Raw genomic sequence first — 22,814 nt, forward strand, 5'->3', positions numbered from 1 at the left:
ACACTGCCCCAATCTTTTGTTTAATCCACACGTTCCAGGCACGGTAGCATTAGTCTTGTAAAGCTTTGTGTGGAGAGCTCTATTTAATTGATGGACACTGAGCACTCAAAATGCTCCACTGAAAACAGATACCTCCAAGGAGCCAGCAGCTGCATCCGAACAGATAGAGCAAAGCAGAAGGTTGCATCTATTATCCAGGTCACCAATACACTAAATGGAAGTGTTATTTATTTAGTACTTTTACAAAGCAGCCCAGCAAGCTTTCCTTAAAGGAGCACTTCAGCTAGAAGTACTTCAAACTACAATGTACTTCAAACATACCTCTTATTTACATATTCACTTACTGTAGGAAAAATGCACTAATTCCCGAGTCAAAGATTTTTCTCTTCAGAGACAAATATACATCCGTTGGAAATGCACTGAAGATCATGTTAAAGTGAGCGTAACAATACATCTGTTTTACCTACACATTTCTGCAGCGGGTATGTAGGAGAAAGTGGATTTTTTTTTCCTTTGGTAGATTTTGGATTGTCCTTTTTTTTTCCCTTTCAGTTTCAGCAATTGAAGGCCGTTGACAGGCTGCACTTACATCTTATCCCCACCAAATTCCTAGATTTGTATTTTTATTTAAACACACTTAAAATTCAAAGCACTAAGAAAGAAAAGTTAATTAATTGCTGGTAAAGTCATGACACGTATTTCACAGAGGATCCTCTGCAGTGGCATACTGTATGAACTACATCTATTTTATATGGTACCTTCTGCATTACCACAATCATTTTTTTCACTCTTCAATACAGTAACTCTCCTCAGACTGTAATTAGTATTTACAGTATCATTGTAGTGGCCATATGTTAATACAATTTTTTTTTTTTATTTTGGATTACAAACATATAGTTCATTTCAGCTTTACAAACCTAATCCTACCCAAACCCGTCCCTTCTCTTTCCTTGTTACTTTGACTCTCAACATATTTTGTTGCATTATGTTGAAGTTTGAATATCTCAAGACAAAGAAAGTCTTTATTCTGGTCCTTAAAGGTTTCAGCTGACTTTGGATGCCATAGAAATATATCAATAGTTTATTAGAGAATGAAATGGAGTAAGTATTACATTCTTAAAGCCTCAGCTATGCCCTCTGAATACTGAATTACATTTCTACTTAAGTTCCTTTTTCCTTAATGCTTTGTTTTCATTGCACAACCTTTGCCATGCTAACGTGCTTCTTTTTGTGGTTTTTCTTGCATTTGGCACTTGACAGGTTTTCAGCTACACTGGCAAAAGAGTGAGTATGAGTTAGGATGCCTCTAAGTACTCATGTAATATTTAACAGCATAATATTTTTAGCAAGTGTATTGTACCAGTCAGCCATACAAACAAGTGGGGGGACAGAATGCACTGGTGACAATGGCAGCTCTGTGGATAAAGCGCACAATGAGGGTTTTCTGGATGCCACAACGCCACAGCTCAACAACACAGACAGAGAGCAACTGTCGTTCTACAGCACCAACATTCACCAGATTAAATAAATCCACATTATTCCCCTCCTTCTCATTACAAAAATCACTAAAATGGAACATTGTCAGTGCCTCTGAGAGCCTAACGCTAATTTACAGTAGGGGTATTTACACTGCTTTGGCTTTGGAAGGGAGTCTTAGTTTAAATCAGATGAGGACCAACTTCTCCTTGTTTTAAAACCAACTATCACAGCTTCATTGGGCCCAAATAATATTATGTGGGATGCCATTCTCTTCCCGAGATGTTAACTTTCAAACCAGCCTTTGCTTTTCTGTTCTCGCTATAATTCAGCGGAAGCAACAAGGAGCGTCCCTTTGGCAAAGCAGAATTGGTCAGAGGGAAGGCTGCCTTCTTGTCATTGTGCCCCTTCAGCTGCACATGAGATCAGCAGGAGAGGTACCCGACGGCTGAGTCAGCCCCTGCGCCTCATCCCTGTATCATGCTGTCTTCTGGCTCCTGGGGCTTGACGAAGAGCTTGGGAAACCAGAAAGCTCGATGGCATTATTTGAAGGATGCATCCTGGGCATTAAATGGGAGGACTCCTTGCGTGTTTGTTTTCAAACCTATTTATTAAAAGCTGTATTTCCAGACATGCAAAAGCGTACTGGCATTCTAGCCAGGTGCCTAGGGACTGACTCAGAAACGACAGGCAGGGAGGGACCTCTGTAACGCCAGAGCGCAGTGCTCTGCCACTGCAGGCACCACGCCATATAACCCTTCCCGTAAACCCCTCAACTTCCATTTTAAAACTAGTTATGGTTTTTATCCCTGCTCTTATTAGAAGGTTGTTTCAGAGCCTTGCTTTCAGGTGGTTAAAAATGGTCTTTAAATTGTCAAACTAAATTTATTCCTGGCCAGTGTATATCCTCTAGTACTGTGCCAGGACTATCCATTAGATTCAACAGTTCTCTTCTCTGGTTCATGCCCCTGCTCTCACCTTCTCCTTTGACAGCTAACTATCCCAAGCTCTTTTAAAACACATTTACCTTCTGCTATGCAGTGTGCTCCAAAGATGTCTGAGAGAGTGATATGGCTACAGATATGGCTGCTTCCGCTGCAACACCTGTCTATTAACCAGAACTGATCAGGAATTTTCCATTTTGTATTTCAGACACAAATTTTCCTCTTTTTTTTTTTTGTTTTTAACTTTTGCAAAAAATATGTTAATTTCATGTAGTGAATGTGAAAACAACAGTTCTGTAAAACTCCCACAAACTTCACTTTCTGGGCAGAAAATGAAATTGAAACAAAAACCTTCCAGGCGTTGCTGGAGGTGAGACCTGCCACCTGGCTCTCAGCTCCCTTCTCTCCCAGCTCTGTCACCTGGGACAGGGATCTGGGATATTCCACATCCTTGGGACAGTCCAATCCCTGCTGCTCTGGCTTCTAGGGCTAAGGAGGGGTAACTGGGCAGCAGAAAAGCAATGCTCGTACCTGTGGGGCTGGGATGCAGAAGAGAGGGTGGGGTCCCTGTCTCTGTAAACTTGGATCTGACAGGGAAGCAAGCCCTGAGCTGTCAGGTTGGAAGCGTCTTGCCAATTCAACCTTCTGCCAGCTGACAACCACCTTCTATCTGCACCGCCCACAAGTCAGAACAAAAAAATCTATTTTGGTTTTCTTTAAATCCCTTCCTGCAAAAAAACCCACACCCCGCACCTGCTTTTTCATCTCAGTTCAGGGAGAAAACATTTTCAGAACTGTAAAGTGAAGTTCTCAGCTTCTGGTCTCAGCAATACTCTAGTCATGCAATTCTCACGACAAGGTTTTGTTCACCATTCCACTGCTTTTAGCATTATTCATGGCAATGCTCTCTCTTTCCTTTCTTATCCCTTTTCCCTCATGACATTGTTAAAAGAAGTCAAAGACACAGCTTTTTATCAATTTATGTCCAGTGGTTTTCCCCACAGCCTGTGTATACAAACTCGGTTCTTGCTTTCTCAGCTTCCATGTTCATCCATGGTTTTTACCTTTGGAAATCCGATACTGCTAGTGACATTACTCTTCCTGTTTCTAGGTGCTGCCTTCTTTGCCAGTAAATCACACTTTCTTCCTTGCTGTGAGTCTAATTCAAGTGTGTATGGCCACCAGATTATGCCACAAGTATAGGCAATAATAAAAGATACGCTGTCTGTAAAACTGAACTGGCTCCAATGGTTCGAAGCATTTGCAAAGGAACTACAGCTGCAGCAGTATTCAAGTCATGCTCAGACATAAATTTCCATCTGCTTTCTTCAAACTCTTCCCTCTTCAATCTGTGATTCCCCTTCTGGGTTTCATTCATGTTGGTACAGGAGAATTAACACACAGAGCAAAAGGGTTTGCCAGGCCAGATCTACGTGCAGGAAGCAGAGTGGGACCTATGGGGACTGTGACCCTCTCAGTGCACTGCTTCATGTGGCACACCCGCAACATGTGTTATGTTATGTGCTACGATAGCAATCGTACCACTGTGCATCTCTTTCACCCAAATCATCGCTGACCTATGTGTGCATATGCATACGTTCACAACTGCAGCATCCAACACATTTTAAATGATGTATTATTTTTAAAAGGATATTTTGGTATAGCAAGAAACCAGTCACTTTGTTAATTCCTAGTTGGACTTTCTTGCCAGTGAGGTCTGCGTGACAAACTGTCTCCAAACAAAAAAGTATTCAGGCACAGTAAGTGTAAGACGTGCCGCCCATAGACCTTGCTGGCCCTGCCCAGCCTCCCCTGGCGCTCCCAGACCTCCTGCCCATGGGCCCCCAGGGTCTCCAGCTGGGTCATGGCCATGCCTGTGCCTGGCCACACACCCTTCTGGTCAGTACCCCGACCCACAGGCTTACTTCCCAGCTTGACCTGAACCTGCCTCGTCCCCATGGGCTTGCAATCACTGGGCTGTGTCTGACCCTATTCCCTAACATGGCAGAGGTAATACCTGAAAAAATCAAGTAGGAAGGAAAACACTATTTATGGGAAAGGAGAAGAATATTTATGTAACTTCTTAAATGTACTTGAAAACGTGTTTTCTGTTGATGAAGGCCCTACTCTGCACCCACTAACATATATACTTAAAATTAGTCCTGTGTGCAAAGACTGTGTGCGCAACCAGAACCAACGTAATCAGCTAAATCAATTCAGAAGGGCTACGAGGATGGTAATCATGATTAACAGGCAGTGTTTTAATTATCAGTTTTTCAATATGCTGTACAACCTATCTCCACAATGCTCCTCTCATCTGTTGTGCAGATGCAATCACGTGCACAGTGGTGTGGTGCTTTCTACAAGGCTATGTGCAGAGTGACTTCCCAGTTGGAGTTCCTGGTTCTTAAACTTATAAATAGATTATTGTATTGTAAAGCACTGAGTCCACTAAAGACCGGACTAAGAGCTTTCCCCTGGTATTATCTAGGCTCGTACTTGAACTAGGAGCCTAGGCTGTGCTGCTTGATTGAGTAATCATCCAGTCCCCTGAGCACTTAGCCTTCTGCCTGCCATTACTTACTGCTTAACTATTCCTTCCAACTATGAAATATGATTTCTTCTTATGAAAAGCACTACAGATTAATTTAAGAACTCAGAAAAGACAAGTTGCTTTCTGTACTTCTGCTTATATGCCAGTTTCATGACCACAGTACCTATATAGACATAAGAAGAACTGAAAAGTCCTAGAACTGAAACCTTAGATTAAAATTGTACAAGATTAAAAAATGGTATACCTCGATCAAAGGCCATTTTCACATCTTCAATGTGCTCAGTGAAGCCTGAGACTCTATAGAGGCCCTCGGACTTTAAACCTGAAACAAGAAGTTCTTAGTTAACTTTGCTTCAGTAACCAACAAATATTCAGGCTTAAAAACAATAAAGCAAGAACAACAGATCTAGTAAGTGTAGCAAAACATTAATTGTAATGTGAAACCCCAGAGCATTTAAGGAAGGATCAAGGTAATTTTAAGTTGTTTTTTAAAGGATTAAAGAATTCTAGAATTTATACTTTCTGATTTTGTTAGGTACACGGTTGATTATGTTAGAGGAAGATATTGCAATTTGCTAATGGTGGGACATGTGATGTTATCATGATTTATTCATTTTATGTGGGAGATTTTACTGGCTTTGGCTATAATTAATAAAGCTTTAGAGGTCTCCTTTCCTTTTACCCATTGCTTAATCATAAAAAGCAATGCAAGTAAGAGGCTGCCTTTCCCTACAAGCACATTTGTTCCCAGTTTTGCTCTCAGCTTTTACCTATACACAGCTGATAGATGTGATGGATACTGTTCTTCTTCACATCAGTACATCCCTTCTACAGTTCTTTCACCACAAGAGACCTGCTCACTTGCACAACTCTCCCCCCAGTGCTCCACACCAACATGAAATGCAGGGCAGCCCACCAGAGCAGGCAGAGCTAGCCAAGCAGAGTTACGCACATGTTGTTACTTATTTTCATCCCAGAGCTCCTTATTGTGACTATGCACAGTGCTAACCTACTTATAAGATCCAATACGCTTTGTTTTCTTAAGAACGAAATCAGTATCTTTCACAATTCTACAGCAATTAAAGAAAGAAATTTAAAGCTGTTGAAAAAAACAGAGAGCGGGCAGCAGATTTCTTCTTAATCAATAAATGTACAAGTAAGTGATTAGATCTCAAATGCAATGTAGCTTCCTGCTCTATCACTGGAGTAAAGCTCTTCTGTCTTAGTCCAAACTGTTCTTTCTATTTGTCCCTGCAATGATGATATAATCCTGCTAGAGCTTTACGGAGCAGTGCAGGGGATTTACTGGTAAATCTTTGATTCATTTCAGTAGATGATACGTGGCTTTGAAATCCCTATGGCTAGTATCTGTGTATTGCCATGCAGATTACTGTGATGCTGTGAATTCAACATTATAAGATTCCTGTGCTGAAGCTATGACTAACAGGGAAATTTGGCTTATTAGGCAACACGACATACACATTTGCTATCCAAAGCAAAAACACGTGATCATTACTGTGTTGTGTTGGAGGGGATATGGTACTTCTGCAATCTGGCATGCTTCTGCGTAGCAAAAACCTGTCACAAATTGGAGATTTGGCTGTGACATGCCGCCTGAGCCACGGCATCCATCAGTCGGTAGCTGAGCAGCATGCGAAACCCTGAGCAGTTTGTGACACCCCACAAAACGCCACAGCCTGTGACCTCACTTGTCTGAGTCACTTCCAGTCACTTCTGTTCTCTTGCCCATAGTGTCTGGGAAGGTTATTAATAATGGATTTGATTTAAACTGATTACTCTGAAATTGGAAGTGTCCCTAGGTATGTTAAAAGGAAATAATGAAAAAAGACACATAAACATGAACTTAAAGTTCACTTTAAAGTTCACCCCTTTCAGAAGTGTAACATAATACATGTTTTGACATGTTTTCAGAAAGCATTTCAGGAAATTGCATTATGAAATGTCATGATTTAATTTTTCTAGCTAATGCAAAGCAATGTATCACCTACACTAAAAAAACCCTTCTCTCATCCTGTCTTCAGTGTGCATGAGCATACTACCCTGACCTAGCTTAGCACGTAATTCAAGTCGTCTTCATTTAATTGTGTCTGCCGCTTTCCCGAAGCACACAAACCTCTTGCTTCGATCTCTCGAATGCATGAATCCACAACCATCGGCCTCTGGGTATTGTGGGCTTTCACTAGTGTGGTGAGATCGCAGCAGTAGACTCGCTTTATCCTCTTGAGGTCTGGTTGGCAGTCGTTGGGCACGTATTTGGAGCACTGTTTATGTACGTTCAACCCACAGTCTGTAAACAAATTTAGCCAGGTTAATTAATTAATACTAACGCCGACAGGTCTTGTCTAACAATTTATTTCCTTGGGCCATATCAAGCAAGGGGCATAACTTCCCCATCAGTCAGCAAAGCTAGAATGAATAAGATGGACATGAGAAAGACGAGCATGGAAATCTCCCGTAAAAAACTTACGGTGAGCAAAGTGAACTCCAATATAGTTGTTAAAAAAGCTATATAAGCTCTGAATGTCCTTCACGCACCTCTGAGATGGAGGTGACCGCTGATGCGGTCTGGGTCAGTTCACTGCCGGACACGTAGCTCTAGGTGTTGCGTTTGAAAGGACATGGGACTTAACTTCTGAGTATTTTAGTTTAGCCTTTTATAAAATTGCACAGTAATGACTGTCTGCTGCTGTCCAGCTTGTGGCTTAGCGCTGCTAATGGGCCAAGGACCTAAGATTCACCTGAGCACCCAAACTGGGACAGTGCTTTGAGCTAGTGTGCTTCCCTTCCCCTTCCACATTCCTGCGGTGTCGCATTTTGGCTCGCTCTGCTGCATCAGCAGTCTCCCCATCTTGTCTCATCACTTCACTAGTGACTAAAGTGTCCCCTGTGTTTAGTCTGTAGGTCAGTTTAGGCATATAAAAAAAGACATGATGTAAAGAAGTGATTAATTTTACGAATGGTTCTTGATGTCTTACTCCAGAGTCAAATCCTACTCTTGGTTTCTATTAACTTAAACATCACTGCTTGATCTCCACAAACTGAATTTTTCTAATAGAATCAAATATTCAGCCAAATGAATTTATAAGCCTCAGTAAAGCAAACACCACGATCATGTGTTACATTATCTCACATAACCCAGATTCCTGTTTTAATGCCCTCCCAGTCATGCCCATCACTGACAGTACCTTTTGGGCTAACTTAACATGTCTAGTATCATCACTAATAAGTTACTTACTGTTTTTTCATGTTGATTTACTGCCCGAGCTATTCAAAATGTGAACACGTCTCTATTACTTGCAGCACATTTCAGTATTATTCTCTACAAAATATTAATCAAGCAAAATCATATAATCACTACAAACACACCTATACATGTAAAGGAATTGGTGGTTTTTGTGTGTTTCTCCATACAGTTATTGCTGCATAATACACTATTGTTCTGTGAAATCTAAACAAATGTGAGCAGCTGCAGTTAGGATCCTTCCTGTATTGTTTTCAGTGCTGTTCTCCAAGCATGTGAAGTTAAATTCAAACGCATCTGTCTGCTTAGAGTTAAATGTTGGTAATTTAATGAGGGAGAGTATTATGTTTCATACTAAATAAATAAGCCTTTTCGTAAGTTTAATATTTTATGTATGTGAAAAAATACAGCTCTATGCATTAGTGAGGTCAGGTTTTGCACACTTGTGTTTAAGATCAAATAGCTTGAAAAGCAAACTACTATTAATTTTCCTCTTTTTTAATGTCCTTCTTATATTCTTTGTGTTACCATTATTCATCTACAGGCAGACAAGATGTAGCAGTAACTAAGACTGCACTTATTAAAACTTTGCATTTGTGAAAGGTATTTTGACCCTTCAAACTGCTGTCTAAATTTTAGGTAACAACCACCTCCTCCACCCACGCAAGGCAGATGTTGGGGGCAGATGTGTTCAGTGTCAGTCTGAGACCAGGAACGCCCGGAGATCAGGGCAGGGAGAGGTAAGACAGAAGCATATTCAGCTGAGACAGGGAAGGGATTGAAGGTCCGTAGAAAGAAGGTATGAAACCCCATTTGCAATGCACCAAATACCATTTCACTTGCTGAATCCAAAAGCTCACGATGTGATGATTATTGCATTTTTGCAAGGTGGATTATTTTTCACAAAAGAACAAACAAATTTAAAGTAATTAAAATGCTATTAAAATGCTGATACAATTATGAAGGCACCAGAAAACTAATCCTTCTGGGAAAATGAAGGTTGTATTTTTTGCTTTCTCTCGAGGTGGGCTACTTGAGGCTTGCAGCAATGCATGGTATTCTTATAGGAAACAGGTGACAGTCTTTTTGCAGACAAGGGCACTTCTCAGCCATTGCTGGCAAAAAGATGTATGAAGCCTAGTTGCTGGCTGGCTCTGCCATTTCCAAAGTTTGTGTCTTAAGACGTAAAAACATTCAGGGATAACTTAATGACACCATAAAGAAGAATTCTTAATATACACACCAGGGCACATGCATAACCAAGGTACTACTGAAAGGATGTCACCCTCAGCAACCAAGGGCTGGTGGCTTCATTTTTAAACCAGCTAATGGAGAAAATGACAGCACTTGTGCAGGAGGATTTCTTGCCTTGTTCTGTAAAGTAATCCCTACTGCCCCTCCTGCAGGGAGTGCAGGATGGGGGTGGGAGGGACGCCTGAGCATTTCAAAAGAAAGACAGAAAATGTTGAAGGGCTACCTGAACACCTCACTCCCTGAGCGATGAGACCCCACATGAAGTTGGCGCAGTATTCACACCAGTGTGGACCTCGAAATGTATGGACCTGTAATACAAATGGGGGAAAAAAAAAAGAAATGGGGTCATTGGGAGGCAGATGGTCTGACAGATGGAACAACTGAAATGGATAAACAACAGAAGACTCAGTAGGAGTAAATCTTTAGCACACAGTGCCCACATCTTTCCAAAGTCTAGATGAAATAAACCATGGGAACAGAAATTTGCTTTGATCTTGAGGTTTATCTTTCAATAGGCTTAACATAACAGAGAACTGGGCTGTATACGGCACTGAAAACAAATTGGTTTTGCTAGATGACGTTTTAGCTATAGCAGAGGGCAGGAAACCAGGTTCACTAGTCAAAGGAGAAAAAAGTAAAACTTATAATCCAAGGAATTGTAGTCAGTGCTTTTATTTGACTAGTTCAAACAAACCAGGAATGATTCAAATGCTCTTCAACAGCTCACTTGAAAGTAGGGGAAATGCAGTGACAGAAAGTCCCTTAGAAAGCACCATGTTTTGGTTCCCCATAAACCTGTGTTACTACAGATCTGGTGCAAGACCCATGTTACAAGAGCAAACTTCATTTTGCTACAGTCCACACATGAGGAAGGAGGAATAAAACGACCTGCGCGCTGACAGAGCCCACGGCTCTCCTGCCAGGCTTTGCACAGCACTGCTGCTTTCTCCACTGCTTTTCCAAAGGCTACGGCAGAAGACCTTTTTATTTAAGATGTATGTTCTGGTAAAGTAAGCATTTCATTTTCATTGAAAAGAAGAGTAAATAGCGAGGTCTACGCCTGTGTGAATGGACATGGTATGAGCTAGTTCTGGCCAGAGACTTAATTGAGCTTAACAAAACATAAATCATGCACACTCTGGCTGCTAATGCTTCCTTTTCCTTCCCTCTGCTCTTGTTTACCCATCGGGTGGATGGCTGAAAGGCCACTTCCACCCCCTGGGATGGGTAAAGCTGCTCTTTACTTTTCATAGAGTAAAAAAATGGTCATTGCCCTTTTCAAATAAACTTGGTGAAGTTTTAAGCCAAGCATTTGGCTTGCTGATGTTTTCGCCCCATTTGCCTGCAGGATGACACCTAAACAAGCCTGTACTCTTGAGTTCATTCCCCAGGAAGATGAAGTATTGTGATTTTAATACAGACCTCTCTTTCTGATTTAGTGATAAAAATGTGAGCCTGACCACAAATGGCTCCAGACCAACTACTCACAGTCAATAATCGCATGAATAAGCTTAAAGCAATAGTAATTCTTCCTCCCTTTTGATCGTAAAAGGTCAAAACTGCAATGTCTGACTGGTCATACTTATTTTTTGAAATGGTATTTTAGCTCAGAAAAATGTGTATCTCTGGGAAACAACACTTTGCAATAAAGTTTGAGAGATATAGATAGATAGACAGACAGACAGACAGATAGATAGATAGATAGATAGATGGATAGATAGATTGATAGATATAGACACATACTTTTTCATTTCATCTTATTTTGCAGGGTGGGTAGCATGAATTTCAGACATGGCTTTTAGTGGGGGTAAATGGCCGTACCTAACATGAGCTGAGTTTCAGGCATACACTCTATGTGACCTTCAGTGGATACAAAACTACAGATACAACTAATTATGGCTGCATCTTTACCATTTTTAGACTGATAACCACATAATTAGTAGGTCTGCACCTGCGTTTAATTGTGGGTGAAAATTATCTTCTGTGGGAAGATAGCTAACTATGTCTTCTGCTTTGCAGCGGCTTACAAAAGCAAACCTCATGAGAAGTGGCTGTAAAAGCTCATTCAGGATTTTTAAAACCGCACCATTTCATATTTAAAGTCCATCACAGTTCCTAGGATATTTGAGGCCTACTTGCTCACTTTACATAAAGCTTATTTCAGCTGACCTCGCTGTGGCATATTTAGAAAATAGCTGATTATTCCTCAATCTCTCTGTCATTAATGCGAAAGTCATTAATGTTGACTGAGGGCTCCATCTGAGAAGTGCTGACTGCGCACCCTTCCCTTGTTCCCTTCAGCTTGGTGGCCCTCAAAGGTTTAGCTCTCTTCATTCATTCACTTCAATTTTTCACGGATCTGTATTTTAGCTCAAATGGCAATTTCCCAGCTGAAATGCCCCGTGAAAAGCTCGGTGGTTTCTGGTCAAGTTGAAACAGGGAAATATTCGCTATGTCTAACCAAAAAAGGGAGATCTTCAAAAGTTTCTAGATGAAGGTGCAAAAAAAATCTCTTAAGATGCAGTTTTGAACAAAGTCTTTTATGGCTTGCCACTAATTTTAAAGAAATCATGAAGGAAGTCTGTTCTTATGAACACAACACTTAAATGCCGCCTGAAGCTTGCATGCAACACTTTTGAACGGTAAATGGGAATTTTGCCTGCAAGATTGGTCTCATCTCTATTTTAAACAAGGAGAGGTAACAGCAGGTCTTAGGTTTTTGAGATGGGATTTTAGGTTTTGCCCCATCCTTTGTAACCACATCATTACAAATGGACTGGACTTACATTTTTTGGAAACATGATCAAGATCCGTTCATTACTGGTCCCTATCCTATCCTGCAGTCTCAGGAGACCTCTCTGTGTACACACAGCATAGGCTCGGGCTGCTTGGGCTACAGTTGACACATAATTCCAACTTTTAAAAAGAATTTACAGGGAAGTATTTCTTCACATAAGCCAAAAACTTGACGTTTCAGACTATACACTGTACTTCTCTTGTTTAGTCTTTCATCTTCTTTCCACAATGTCTAACTCCTAACTTCTTCACTCTGTTTCCTTTCCAGTTCTTTCAATGAAAAGTTGTTTCTTACATTCAGCCTCTCTTCTCTGCTGGACAGTCTTCTCATCCAATACTACACTGCGTGTCTCTTATTGCCTATCTGTGCTCTCACCTTCACCCTGCGGCCCTCTGGTGCCCTTGCTTCCAAACGGCGGAATTCCCGCCGCAGATGCTATCTCATTCAGTTTTAGTCTGTGTCTGAGCCGTCTTCATAGAGGAAGAAACTAAGACCAAAGTTAAGGAGTGCCGATACAGTGGCAAAACAAAATAATCCCTTAAGCAATATTGCAGAAACAAACTAAAAAATTGCCTTGAATTGAAATGCATGCTTTTTATTGGCATTATATAGTGTGGCTTCTGAGACAATTTTGTTGTTGATGTGACTGGGTTTGAAGACTTTTCTATTTGCCTCCAAAGAAATTAAGTTTCTTCAGACTTTTCCCTGAATACATGCACATTCTTACTCTCCTGTGGACTCCTGCTAAACCTGAGCTGTTTGCAGGGAAGAAAAGCTGACTCTGCTGTTATTTTTGTTTAAATACATACGCATAATCTTCATGATGTCTGTAAAAAATGCCTCCCCCAAACCCTTTGTCTCCCAGAAGCAGTGTTTATCTGCAGTGATTAACACAAGGGGAAATTTATCCCAGACCCTCCTTTCTCCCAGCAGATCTTCTGACTTGTGCGAAATCAACTGCCTTTACTCCACCAGCCCACCTGCAAACGGGATTTGCCCATGCTATAGTGACAAACAGGTACAATATTGTGGTAAATGCACATTATTCATCTGTATTTGCTCACTTAAAGCAGCACAGAGGCCCTCTCATTAATTCCCAGCCTAGAACAAAACGCGTGGAGCATCCCCAAACTCCACACTGCCGCTCTCGGCCGTGAGGTTGACCTCACCACAAGCTGGGACCCCACTGAAGTTGGCAGGTAAAGCACATCCCAAAGAGCCTCCTGGATCCTAACTGTAATGAGATGCAAGAGGACTTTGCGATCCAGTTAGGCTGACGCCCACATAGTTACAGAAATACCTCCGTGTTTTTCCAAAAAGGGCTTCAGAGATTTATTCTCTTTCCTGAATTACAGTATGTCTACACTGGCTTATGCAAAGTTGTCCCGCCAGACAGACGCCAGCTCCAAACCTAAATCCGTGTGACTGCGTTGTGTGCTCAGGATGAACCCAGCTTAACAAATGAGGCTGGATACTAGATCTTTTTTTGTTCATTTGCCTTGAGTGCCTCGAAATTTGGAAGAGAGGCTGAATAAGAAAGCACGGATGCTCAGAAGGGCATAACCTGGTGCCCTCACACTCCAAACTCCAACGCTCCTTTTTAATTTTTGTATTAGCTTGGAAAGGATGGAGGGAGAGCTGTCCTTGCTCTGAATTTGTGCCTTGAGTCTATTTCTTCCTTTTGTTCCTTCTCTCTTCCAGTAGGTAAGATCTTCGGTGTGAGATCTATAAAAATCTCATCAGCTTCACTAAAAATGTGCCCTTCATTTTTAAGATGCTTCATGGCTAAAGGACAAGAGCTAAAGAGCATCTCTTTGTTCAGGAAGAAACGCCTATGACAAGATTATGAGGGACACTGTGACACGTAACCTTTGTCCCTATGAACTGAGATGAATGATACAATACACGTCAGTACTAACCTAAAAATGGGCAAGACAACTCTTTGAATGTCTGCAAAATAGCGTTCTCCTTCAGATAAATCCCATATCATCATAGCCTGAGGGCTGTCAAAAGCCATTAAGAATTTTGCCCCAAGACCCATAAAGCCATTCTTTCTCTTTTAAATAATTTTTTAACCCTTTTATGTAATGAATATAGAATATATTAAAGATATTGGAGTTAAATTTAGCCATCTTTTAAATATTCTACTCTAAGCATTCTATCCACATTTTTTGTTCAACAACTAGACATGTTCTAATATATTCCTTTGGAAAACTAACTGTATTTGCATAGTGAACATATTTGTTCATTAAGTAAATGTAACACTTTTGACTGGACTTTCTGGACAATTTTTTTAAAAATGTTTCTTCGCTAACTTTTTTATTGCCTTTACTAGGATAAAACAATAATTTTCTGCTGTCAAGCCTTTGAGTACATATATATTTTAATCATGTGATTTTCCAGTTAAACTATGACTCTTTTGAAACAGAAAGGAACAGAGACTGTACAACAGCTAGATTGTGCAAACGCAAAGTTAACTGGGCACATATCCAATTATAAATCAAAGCCAAAACAAGGGGAATTTTGAAGAGGAAAGAATGCATGGGTCAAAGTGGAAAAAAGTCTCAGTCATGAGAAAATATTTTCTAGTTAAACTAAAATAGTTTTGATATTAAAATGATAATGAGGGCAAAACCCAGAAAGAACGAAAGCTGGTTTAATCAAGCAAGAAAACACAGAGTATTTCCCCTATTTCCTTCAGTGCTGATCAGTGAGATAAATATTGACTTTTCTGTAGACTGGGTCAGGGAGGGGGAATGAGAAAAGGGATGCTATTATTTGCTTTGCTCACTAATATTAAATTATTGATTTACCAACTACAGCAGAAGCACTGCAGAGGAGAGCAATGTCTGCATGGCAGAATATGTAGAAAAATAAGAAGTGAAGCTTTTTTGCTAAATCAGTGAAATCATATTAATCAGTGCTTCGCCTTTTTTGACAGGCCCGAGATGAATATCAGAAAATTCTCTTTCTGCAAATGAGTTGAACTATTCTGACAGTGACCCAGATCAGCATCCTCAAGGAGCATTAAGTAAAAGGAGGTTTCAAAGCTGAGATGCATTCCTTTCTTGTCTTGTTACTGCCTCTTATTCTCTCTGTATCCATTCTGATAAGCATCAAACCGCAATTTGACAGCATTAGATACGGTAACTGGCTGGCGTACTCTGAAACCAGCACAGTCCTTTTGGCAAACCATTTTAGTACAAGCTGCCTGGAAGGTCCATTTCCAAAGCTGAGTCACTTCCCTGCTGCAGCACGCCAGACAGAGCGCTTGGGGAAAAAAGCCCCAAGAGTCTGATTTTGTATGTGTAAGACAGCAAAAAGATGATCCATTTAGACATCCCTGTGTTTGTCTAGTTATTTGGTTTAGTTTGACAAGCAAACACAAGCTCAGACCCTAATAGCTCAGTGGGACTCTGAGAGCATTTCCTTAGCATATGGTGGTGGAACAAAAGCTAGGAGACAATACCACCGCTGTGCTCTGCTTTATTGTTAGGGAGCACCCGAGCTCCCTCAACTTCTTCTGAAAACAGAAATGGTCCAAAATATTTGCTGGTAAAACGCTACTGGCTTCTGATAATAGCTAGATTTTGAAAAGGGGCCTTTTTCTCATTTAAATATGGGTACACTTTAAGATAAAGACAATCAATATGAAGTACTTTCTTTCTGAACAAAAAAGAAAACTGAATCTGGGCAGAAAGAGCTAAAATGCCAGTCAAGTAGCGTAGTGAGTAGCAAAACCGTTATTTGGATTAAGTGCCTATGTAAAAGCATATTAAGAATGCAGTCAAGGGAACTTGAAGTAGAAAGAAAAATGCTTTTTTCAACACTTTGCTCAGAGCTAGTATAGATGGGTGCGTGAAAACCCCATCACAGCAAAAAATAAAATGTGAGGCATCTAGACAGAACTTTTTAGCTGAAAATAATAGGAAGTTGTGCTTACCTTAAAATTGTGTGCTTTTTCATAGTTGAAGTGGTTGTCGTTTTGAGTTAAGGCTGCTCTTCTGACCAAGGAGGTGATCTGTGAATAGGCAAAGAGTTTCAGAGGTTGCCACAAAAGTGCCCCCTTGACTCCCACCTTCACCCCCAGGGCCACGGCCAGGAGCTCTTGGCGCTTCCTTCCTCGCTTCGACTTGTGAACGACGGCACAGTTTTTCTCATTTTCCAGCCACAGATCCTCTGAGAACATAGCGCTGGGATCCCAAATCTTTTCCCTGTCTTCCTCGGCGCCCGGGAGCCTGACTGCAGTCAGTACGGTACAGTTTGTCCAACTGCTTCTGATGTTAGACAGCAGATTTGAAGCAGCTGCAGCCCATTCTGCCGAGACCTCTGGCATGTGACTTGAATGGGCCGTCTTGTGGGACGGAAGGAGCTTCTGCATCTGAATAAGTAACGGCCTGTGCCGTGCGATTTCTTAAAGCAGATGTGTGCCTCGAACAATAGCCCGAATTCATACACTGAGCACCCCCCCCCCCCCCCCCCCCCCCCCGCCTCCCCGAGCGGTGGTCTCCAGCTAGGTGCTGCCGAAATACCGGCCACGGGGGACGGCGTTACAGCTTCACGCCCAAACGCATTTCCAGGGACAGATCACTTCAACTCCGCAGCATGTTAAAAATGAACAAACAAACAAACAAAAAGCCCCAGGAAAGCCCACACAACTGAATCCGATGCTGCATCCAATTACACTCAGACTCAGACTTATCAGCCAGCAGTCTGCATGCCAGCAGATTAAGCCCTTAAAACCACAATGATTGTTTAATCTTACAGGGCTAAAAAATATTTTTTCCCCCCCATATCCTGTACAAGGGGAAAAATCCAGCAGCACTCTGAGCATTAATAGCACTTTTATGCCATGTTTTAAACCAGAGCATTTTGCCAGTGTGCGCTTGGTAGCATGGAGCTAGCTCACTGTCAGGGAAAGTTGAAAGCCCAGCTGGGAGGATGCAGGTAGGAAACCCCCGAGCCCTGTGCAGCGCTCGAGTGAAGGCAGGGGAGCTTCACGTGGATGTAGGAAGCCCATGCGCACAGCCCTGTTTGCAGAATAGGGTCTGCAAGGCAGCAAGAGCAATCGTCCTTCGCTCTGCTTACACACATCTATAGATTTGGGAGAGGGAAGTGATTTCTAGTTAAAGCCCAGGGACAGGAGGGGTCTGGGCCCTGACCAGTCTGCGCTACAGCTTGCAGTGTTACTTTCGGCACCTGATTCACTTCTTTACAGGCAGGTATTTCCCCGTCCCAGGACACAGGAGATGTGTGACACTAAGCATCCCCTGGGAAGCACATTCAGTACCCCTTCCCCACCAGCTTCCCTCCCTCCAGCTCCCCTCTCCTGCTCCCTTATTGAGTATGCCCACTCTCCACCCATAAGAGGAGGATAGGAGTTACCTGCTCAGCAAAGCACTGTGAGATTTAATTCTCCAAGGTGTGTCTAATGCTCGGGATGCTGCGACAGAGCAAACTGCAGGGTTACCAGCACTACTGGGAAAACTGCCTCTTTGAACTGGAGACGCTAAAGACCACATCAGCCTTTTACAGTCTGCCCCACTTCAACTTACCCAGAAAACACATGAAATTAAAGTATTTAATGCACTTATGTTAACTTGTAAAGTTGAACTTGCCTCTATTTTTTCAGACTGCTTTTACCTCAGGCTGAAAAGTCAGAAGGTTCATCTAATTCACTTACTAAAGCCCCTACCATATAGACTGCCTGCTCTTAGTAAAAGCGATGCTCTCCTGATTTGAAAGCCCATGGGGACAGATGGTCAGCCGTCAGTAACATCAGGCCGTGCAATTTCAGATAGTGCCCTGTGCCCTACTTAAGGTTTTCAAGAAGTTGTGCAACCTGAAAATCAGCTTCTCAGTTATAAAACGATGCACTTACTTCTATGTATAGCATACTTAATTCCTTTCTTTTCCAGGTAACTCACAGCACCTCTTTTTACGTGCTGCCATAATTCAAAGCTTCTGCTCTCTGGTAGGGAGGACTTCCACACAACCCCATTGCCTAGAGGAAATCCCTGCTGCTCTTCCATATGTCCTCCTGCTAGTGAGTCCCAATTTCTGCTAGCTCAGGACCTTTATCTGCTTTCCTGCAGATAAAGACAGACTATAGCTCCCCAGCTCTCTCTCAATGTATTTCAAGAGATGAGAAACACTGGCTTTAGGGACATCTCTGACTGCATCATTGGCAATGGCTTCAGCCTGGGCCATCACGAAGGAAACTTTGGAGCAGCTTGAAGTTCTTATCAAACTCCAGGTTCTTTCCTCAGTACCATTTTAAATGTATTTACATTTATCCAGAACAAAACCCTGAAACTAGCTTTGAGCTGTTAAGACACCTCTGAAGCTACAGCATCTAAATCCCCATATATACATAAGCTACCTTCTCTCTGACTTCCAGCATAACAGATTGAAAGTCAGAGAGGTGGGTTTCCTAATAATGCTCTAATACTTGTATTTATGTCACTAGACTGATAAAAATCCCATTATATAACCAATGTTTTTTACATAACATGGCAGATTTGATACTCAAGCTACAGGCTTATGATGATGCATCTTGGAATTTCTATTTATTAAACTATTTTTGGAATATCAGAGTGTCATCCTGGGATCAGACATACAGTACTATATTTAATGGAAACTCTGAGTGTTTGCACAGAAGCATTAAACGTAATAGACTTGGAGGAGGAGAACTCAGCCAAACCAGTTCAGATGACTAAGGCAGATCAGTATTTACTGTTTATCATATATGAAATTTTATTTATCCCCTAGGTTGCTTTTTCTGCCTTGCTTGGGCCCTGTTTAGACAGTTGTTTAATGGGATCCTTGCAAACACAGGATGTGTACAGAAGGCCAACAGTGAGTGCGTCCTCTTAAGAAGCTTAACCATACAAAGCCCTACCAGGTTTGGTGGCTAAAATGGTGCTGTAAAACTTGAGATGAGCTGGACCACATATATAACCCCGTCCCACTCTAAATATAATGCAAACAGCAGCAATGACATTCTCAGCAGCAACCAGTTTCAATGTACTGATACCCTAGGCCAACCCCAGTGGCCTCTTGTATCCATCTTCTTTTTCTTAATAGAAAATTTACTGCACGTGGTGTCAACTCATTTAAAGAGCATCTCTTGATCAAGTCAGCAAGTTAGCCTGCAGCTAAGGAGGAGAACGCCAGTGGCTAAAAGTATCCTTGCTGATTGTCACCAAACATCTAAGCTAGTGAAGGCTGAAAGGCAAATACGGGTTGCCTGTGTTTTCAGACCAACGGATTTCTGCATAACATATGATTTTAGTTTACTAGTCTCTCTGTAAAACACATGTACTGTATAGCAAATTGGGCATTTACAGCAAAATAAATGTCACCGAACCAGAATAATAAAATTAAAAGGGGGGGGGGGGGGGGGGGAGAGGGCGGACTCAGCTGTTGCGCCATTTCCAGCATGCCTTCGAGCTGAACCACACCATTGTCTCTCCCCTCAAACACTGGCATCTTGTTCGCTAACAAAGGCCTCGGGGGTAGGAAAGAACAAATTGTAGTATGAAAAGCTTTCGGTTTTGTACATGTGGCACGATTTCTGTTGTAGTCGTGTGGCAGTGCTGAGGACTCGCTGGAAGCAAGCAGTGGGGAAACTTCGCGCCAGCTCCAGTGTGGCGGGAAGAGACGCTGCGGGAGCGATGGCTCCTCTCCCCCTGCTGCTGCCATGCCCATGCAGGCTGGCAGGGATGGGGTATTGAGTGGCATGTCCTTGGCCCGCCACTCTACCTGCCAAAGGGCACAACTATGGCGGGCAGAGGAGCGGCACGGGCATGTCTCCTTGGACGACACCACAAGCGAAAGGGAGATTGCTCCATGATGAGGAGTTGTGACAAACTCATGACTGATCTCTAACTAAATACACTTAACACCGCACACAGATACAGTCATAGGTCAAAGAGAGGCCTGTTCCCTCGCAGGCACGGCATACTCGGTAATCTGCCAGACAGATTACGTTTGCTCAATTGCAAACACGCCGTGGAGATGACACACAGTGCAGGAATCTCGCAGCTATTGGGTTTTTCTCCCATGGAGCCCTTCCCACAATGCGCTCAGGAGACAGCACCAAAGAAGTTGGCTCTTAGCAAAACACAGGGCGTGGAGGGGAAACGGTGGTGGAGGCTAGTCAGCCAAAGGCCTTCGCCATACCACAATGCCGCCAGCCCGTGCTATGGCACCGGGAGCTGCCATTAAAAGGCTTCTGTGCTGCTGAAACAGCGGGAGGAAACAAGCTCCAAGCAGAACACGTACTGAACACGAAGCAGAGCACAATGCCTGCAGAGTGGGGCTTGCCAACCCGATCTTGCAAGACTCGCTTTCCTAAGAAACCCTCCCTCTGGCAGGAACGCTCTCGACGTCCATGAGGTGAATAGAGACTGAAGAGGTGAGCCGGGCCGGGAGGCTCCACAACACAAAGCTCGGGGTTAGGAAAGGAGTCTGACGGCACAGAAACCGGGCTGCTGCTGTTCTCTGGTTTATATTTGAGGGGAACACAACCTACTTGCTCCCAGGGCAATCAAAAATACACAAAAATAATTAGCATTAATTGGCTGCCACCCTCCTCTGTTCAGCAGAGCTCCCACTGCAATCGCTGAGAGTTTGCCCCGAACGCAGGTCCGTCTGGACTCCTCAAGGGTGCCGTCCTGCCCACTGAAAACCCAACAGTCTCTCATTTCCAGCACAAGACTTCCTTCCAGGTGAGCTGGAGCTCAGTAAACTGAACATCGTCATTAAAAAAAAAAAAAAAGCACCAGAGGTTTTTTTAAAGAATTAAGATATATCTATAGTTTTGCTTTTTACTCCTCAGTTTCAGCTTGCTTTTTTTTTTTTAATAACAACCAGTCTCTGTGCAAATCACGAGTCTGAGGAGCTGTCAACAATATGCTGGAAGTGTTTATGGCAGCAGATTTATCTACACTGGGCTCCTATTCTGGAGAGCCTGGGTGCACTTCCATCACCACTAATCCCACCTCTCTTTTGTGGATAACCCACTTCAGAGCAAAAGGAACTGCTCATTTAGGAGGACCCCTGCAGCAAATGCTCTGAAGTTAAAACTATTAAAATTTTAATCTTTACACCTCTCCTAAACTAATGCGGTTGACTGATTGTTTATCAGCATCGCAGTGACCAGTTGCCATTTATATGCACTTCTTTCTGACAGGGTATTTGATCCCCTCCCCCGCAGATAAAAGATATAATTTACCTACAGCAAATGGAAATATAATCTCCCTTAAACTTCAGATCCCCTTTCTAAATCCTTCTCAAACAGATTTTTCTGTACACACCATGATTATTTTTCTCAAAACAATGTAGTGAACCAAACAATACAACAGCCAAAGGAGAAATGCTGCAGAATCAGGAAGGCACTAGCAAGACTATTATTAAAAATAATACTTGCTGTAAGCCTCTTATAGAGTATTAATATAATAAACTACTGTCTATTTTGGAACAACAACTGCAGGTTACATCAAGCGGTATGCAATTACATAGTCATCTCCAATTAAAAAAATAATGGGCAGACTAAAACCTTTTATGTTGTCAGGCAACTGTATCACTTAATGCACTAAGCTGTGTATTTCATGTCCGCCGTTGTATTTAATATGTCTGAAACAGTATTTTGACTTCGCGTTTTTGTAAACTGTAGTAAATATGCATTGTATTACAAATACATTGTCAGTATCAAGGAAGAAATAGTCCAGAAATAAGGAAAGGATCTAGGTACAGGATGAGCTAATTCAGCGATTCCCTGGAATAACCTTGTAGAGATTAACAGCAGGTCTATCCTATTTATTGCCTTGACTTCCTTTCCTCCCACTCTCTCCTTTATCCTTCCCAATCTATCTCCATACTTGTCAAGGTTATTAATGACGTTTTCCTGGCCAAGTTCATGAGCCTCTCCTCTGTGCTTAATATTCATGACCCAAATGGCAGCAGAGGGCTGGAAGAGCAGGGGTGTGAGGGCTAAGCAGGGCAGATGAGAGCAGAACCGGACACCGCTGCCATTGCTGCCTCCGTGGAGGAAGAGGAGCACCAGGTCCCCCATGGTGGGGCTGGCAGAAGCCACTTCATCTGCAAACAGGGCTTTCTCAGGGAAACTGCACTGAATTTATTTCTGAATTACTTCTTGTTCTCTGTGTGGCTACAACACGTGATTGACTGAATTTGACTGACTGCAATGTACGTGAATGAGTACTGTTATCACACCTATAAATGAAAGTGTATCTAGGATAACATCTGGTCTGTAGTCAAACCAAAATTCAAACATAGTATTTATCCCAATATTTGTAAAAAATCTGCAGTGATCCCATTATTCTGTCAATGATGTTGTTTCTGTTGACAACAAAACTAACAAAGGATTTTTCTAACAAATAGACTTTTAAGGATAGAATGGATGGATGGATGGATGGATGGATGGATGGATGGATGGATGGATGTCTAATCTAAAACTAAAACTAATCAGGTGTCTAATCTAAAACCGTAATCTGGTCTCTC

At 42.2% G+C, this 22,814-nt stretch overlaps 1 protein-coding gene across 1 annotated transcript in view; it reads right to left on the minus strand.

Moving 5' to 3' along the window:
* CHN2 (chimerin 2) overlaps positions 1 to 22,814 on the minus strand; it is a 165,131-nt gene that overhangs the window by 8,945 nt on the left and 133,372 nt on the right. The window contains exons 7-10 of the mRNA XM_087772315.1: positions 16,231 to 16,308; positions 9,714 to 9,798; positions 7,109 to 7,282; positions 5,219 to 5,296 (exon numbers count right to left, since the gene is read on the minus strand). Coding sequence (XP_087628441.1) covers positions 5,219 to 5,296; positions 7,109 to 7,282; positions 9,714 to 9,798; positions 16,231 to 16,308 — 415 coding nt within the window. The remainder of the gene's footprint in view (positions 1 to 5,218; positions 5,297 to 7,108; positions 7,283 to 9,713; positions 9,799 to 16,230; positions 16,309 to 22,814) is intronic.

Source organism: Nipponia nippon, unplaced genomic scaffold (genome assembly GCF_047370975.1).
Source record: "Nipponia nippon isolate SJK-2023a ecotype South Korea unplaced genomic scaffold, ASM4737097v1 scaffold_1, whole genome shotgun sequence".
Lineage (NCBI taxonomy): Eukaryota > Metazoa > Chordata > Aves > Pelecaniformes > Threskiornithidae > Nipponia > Nipponia nippon.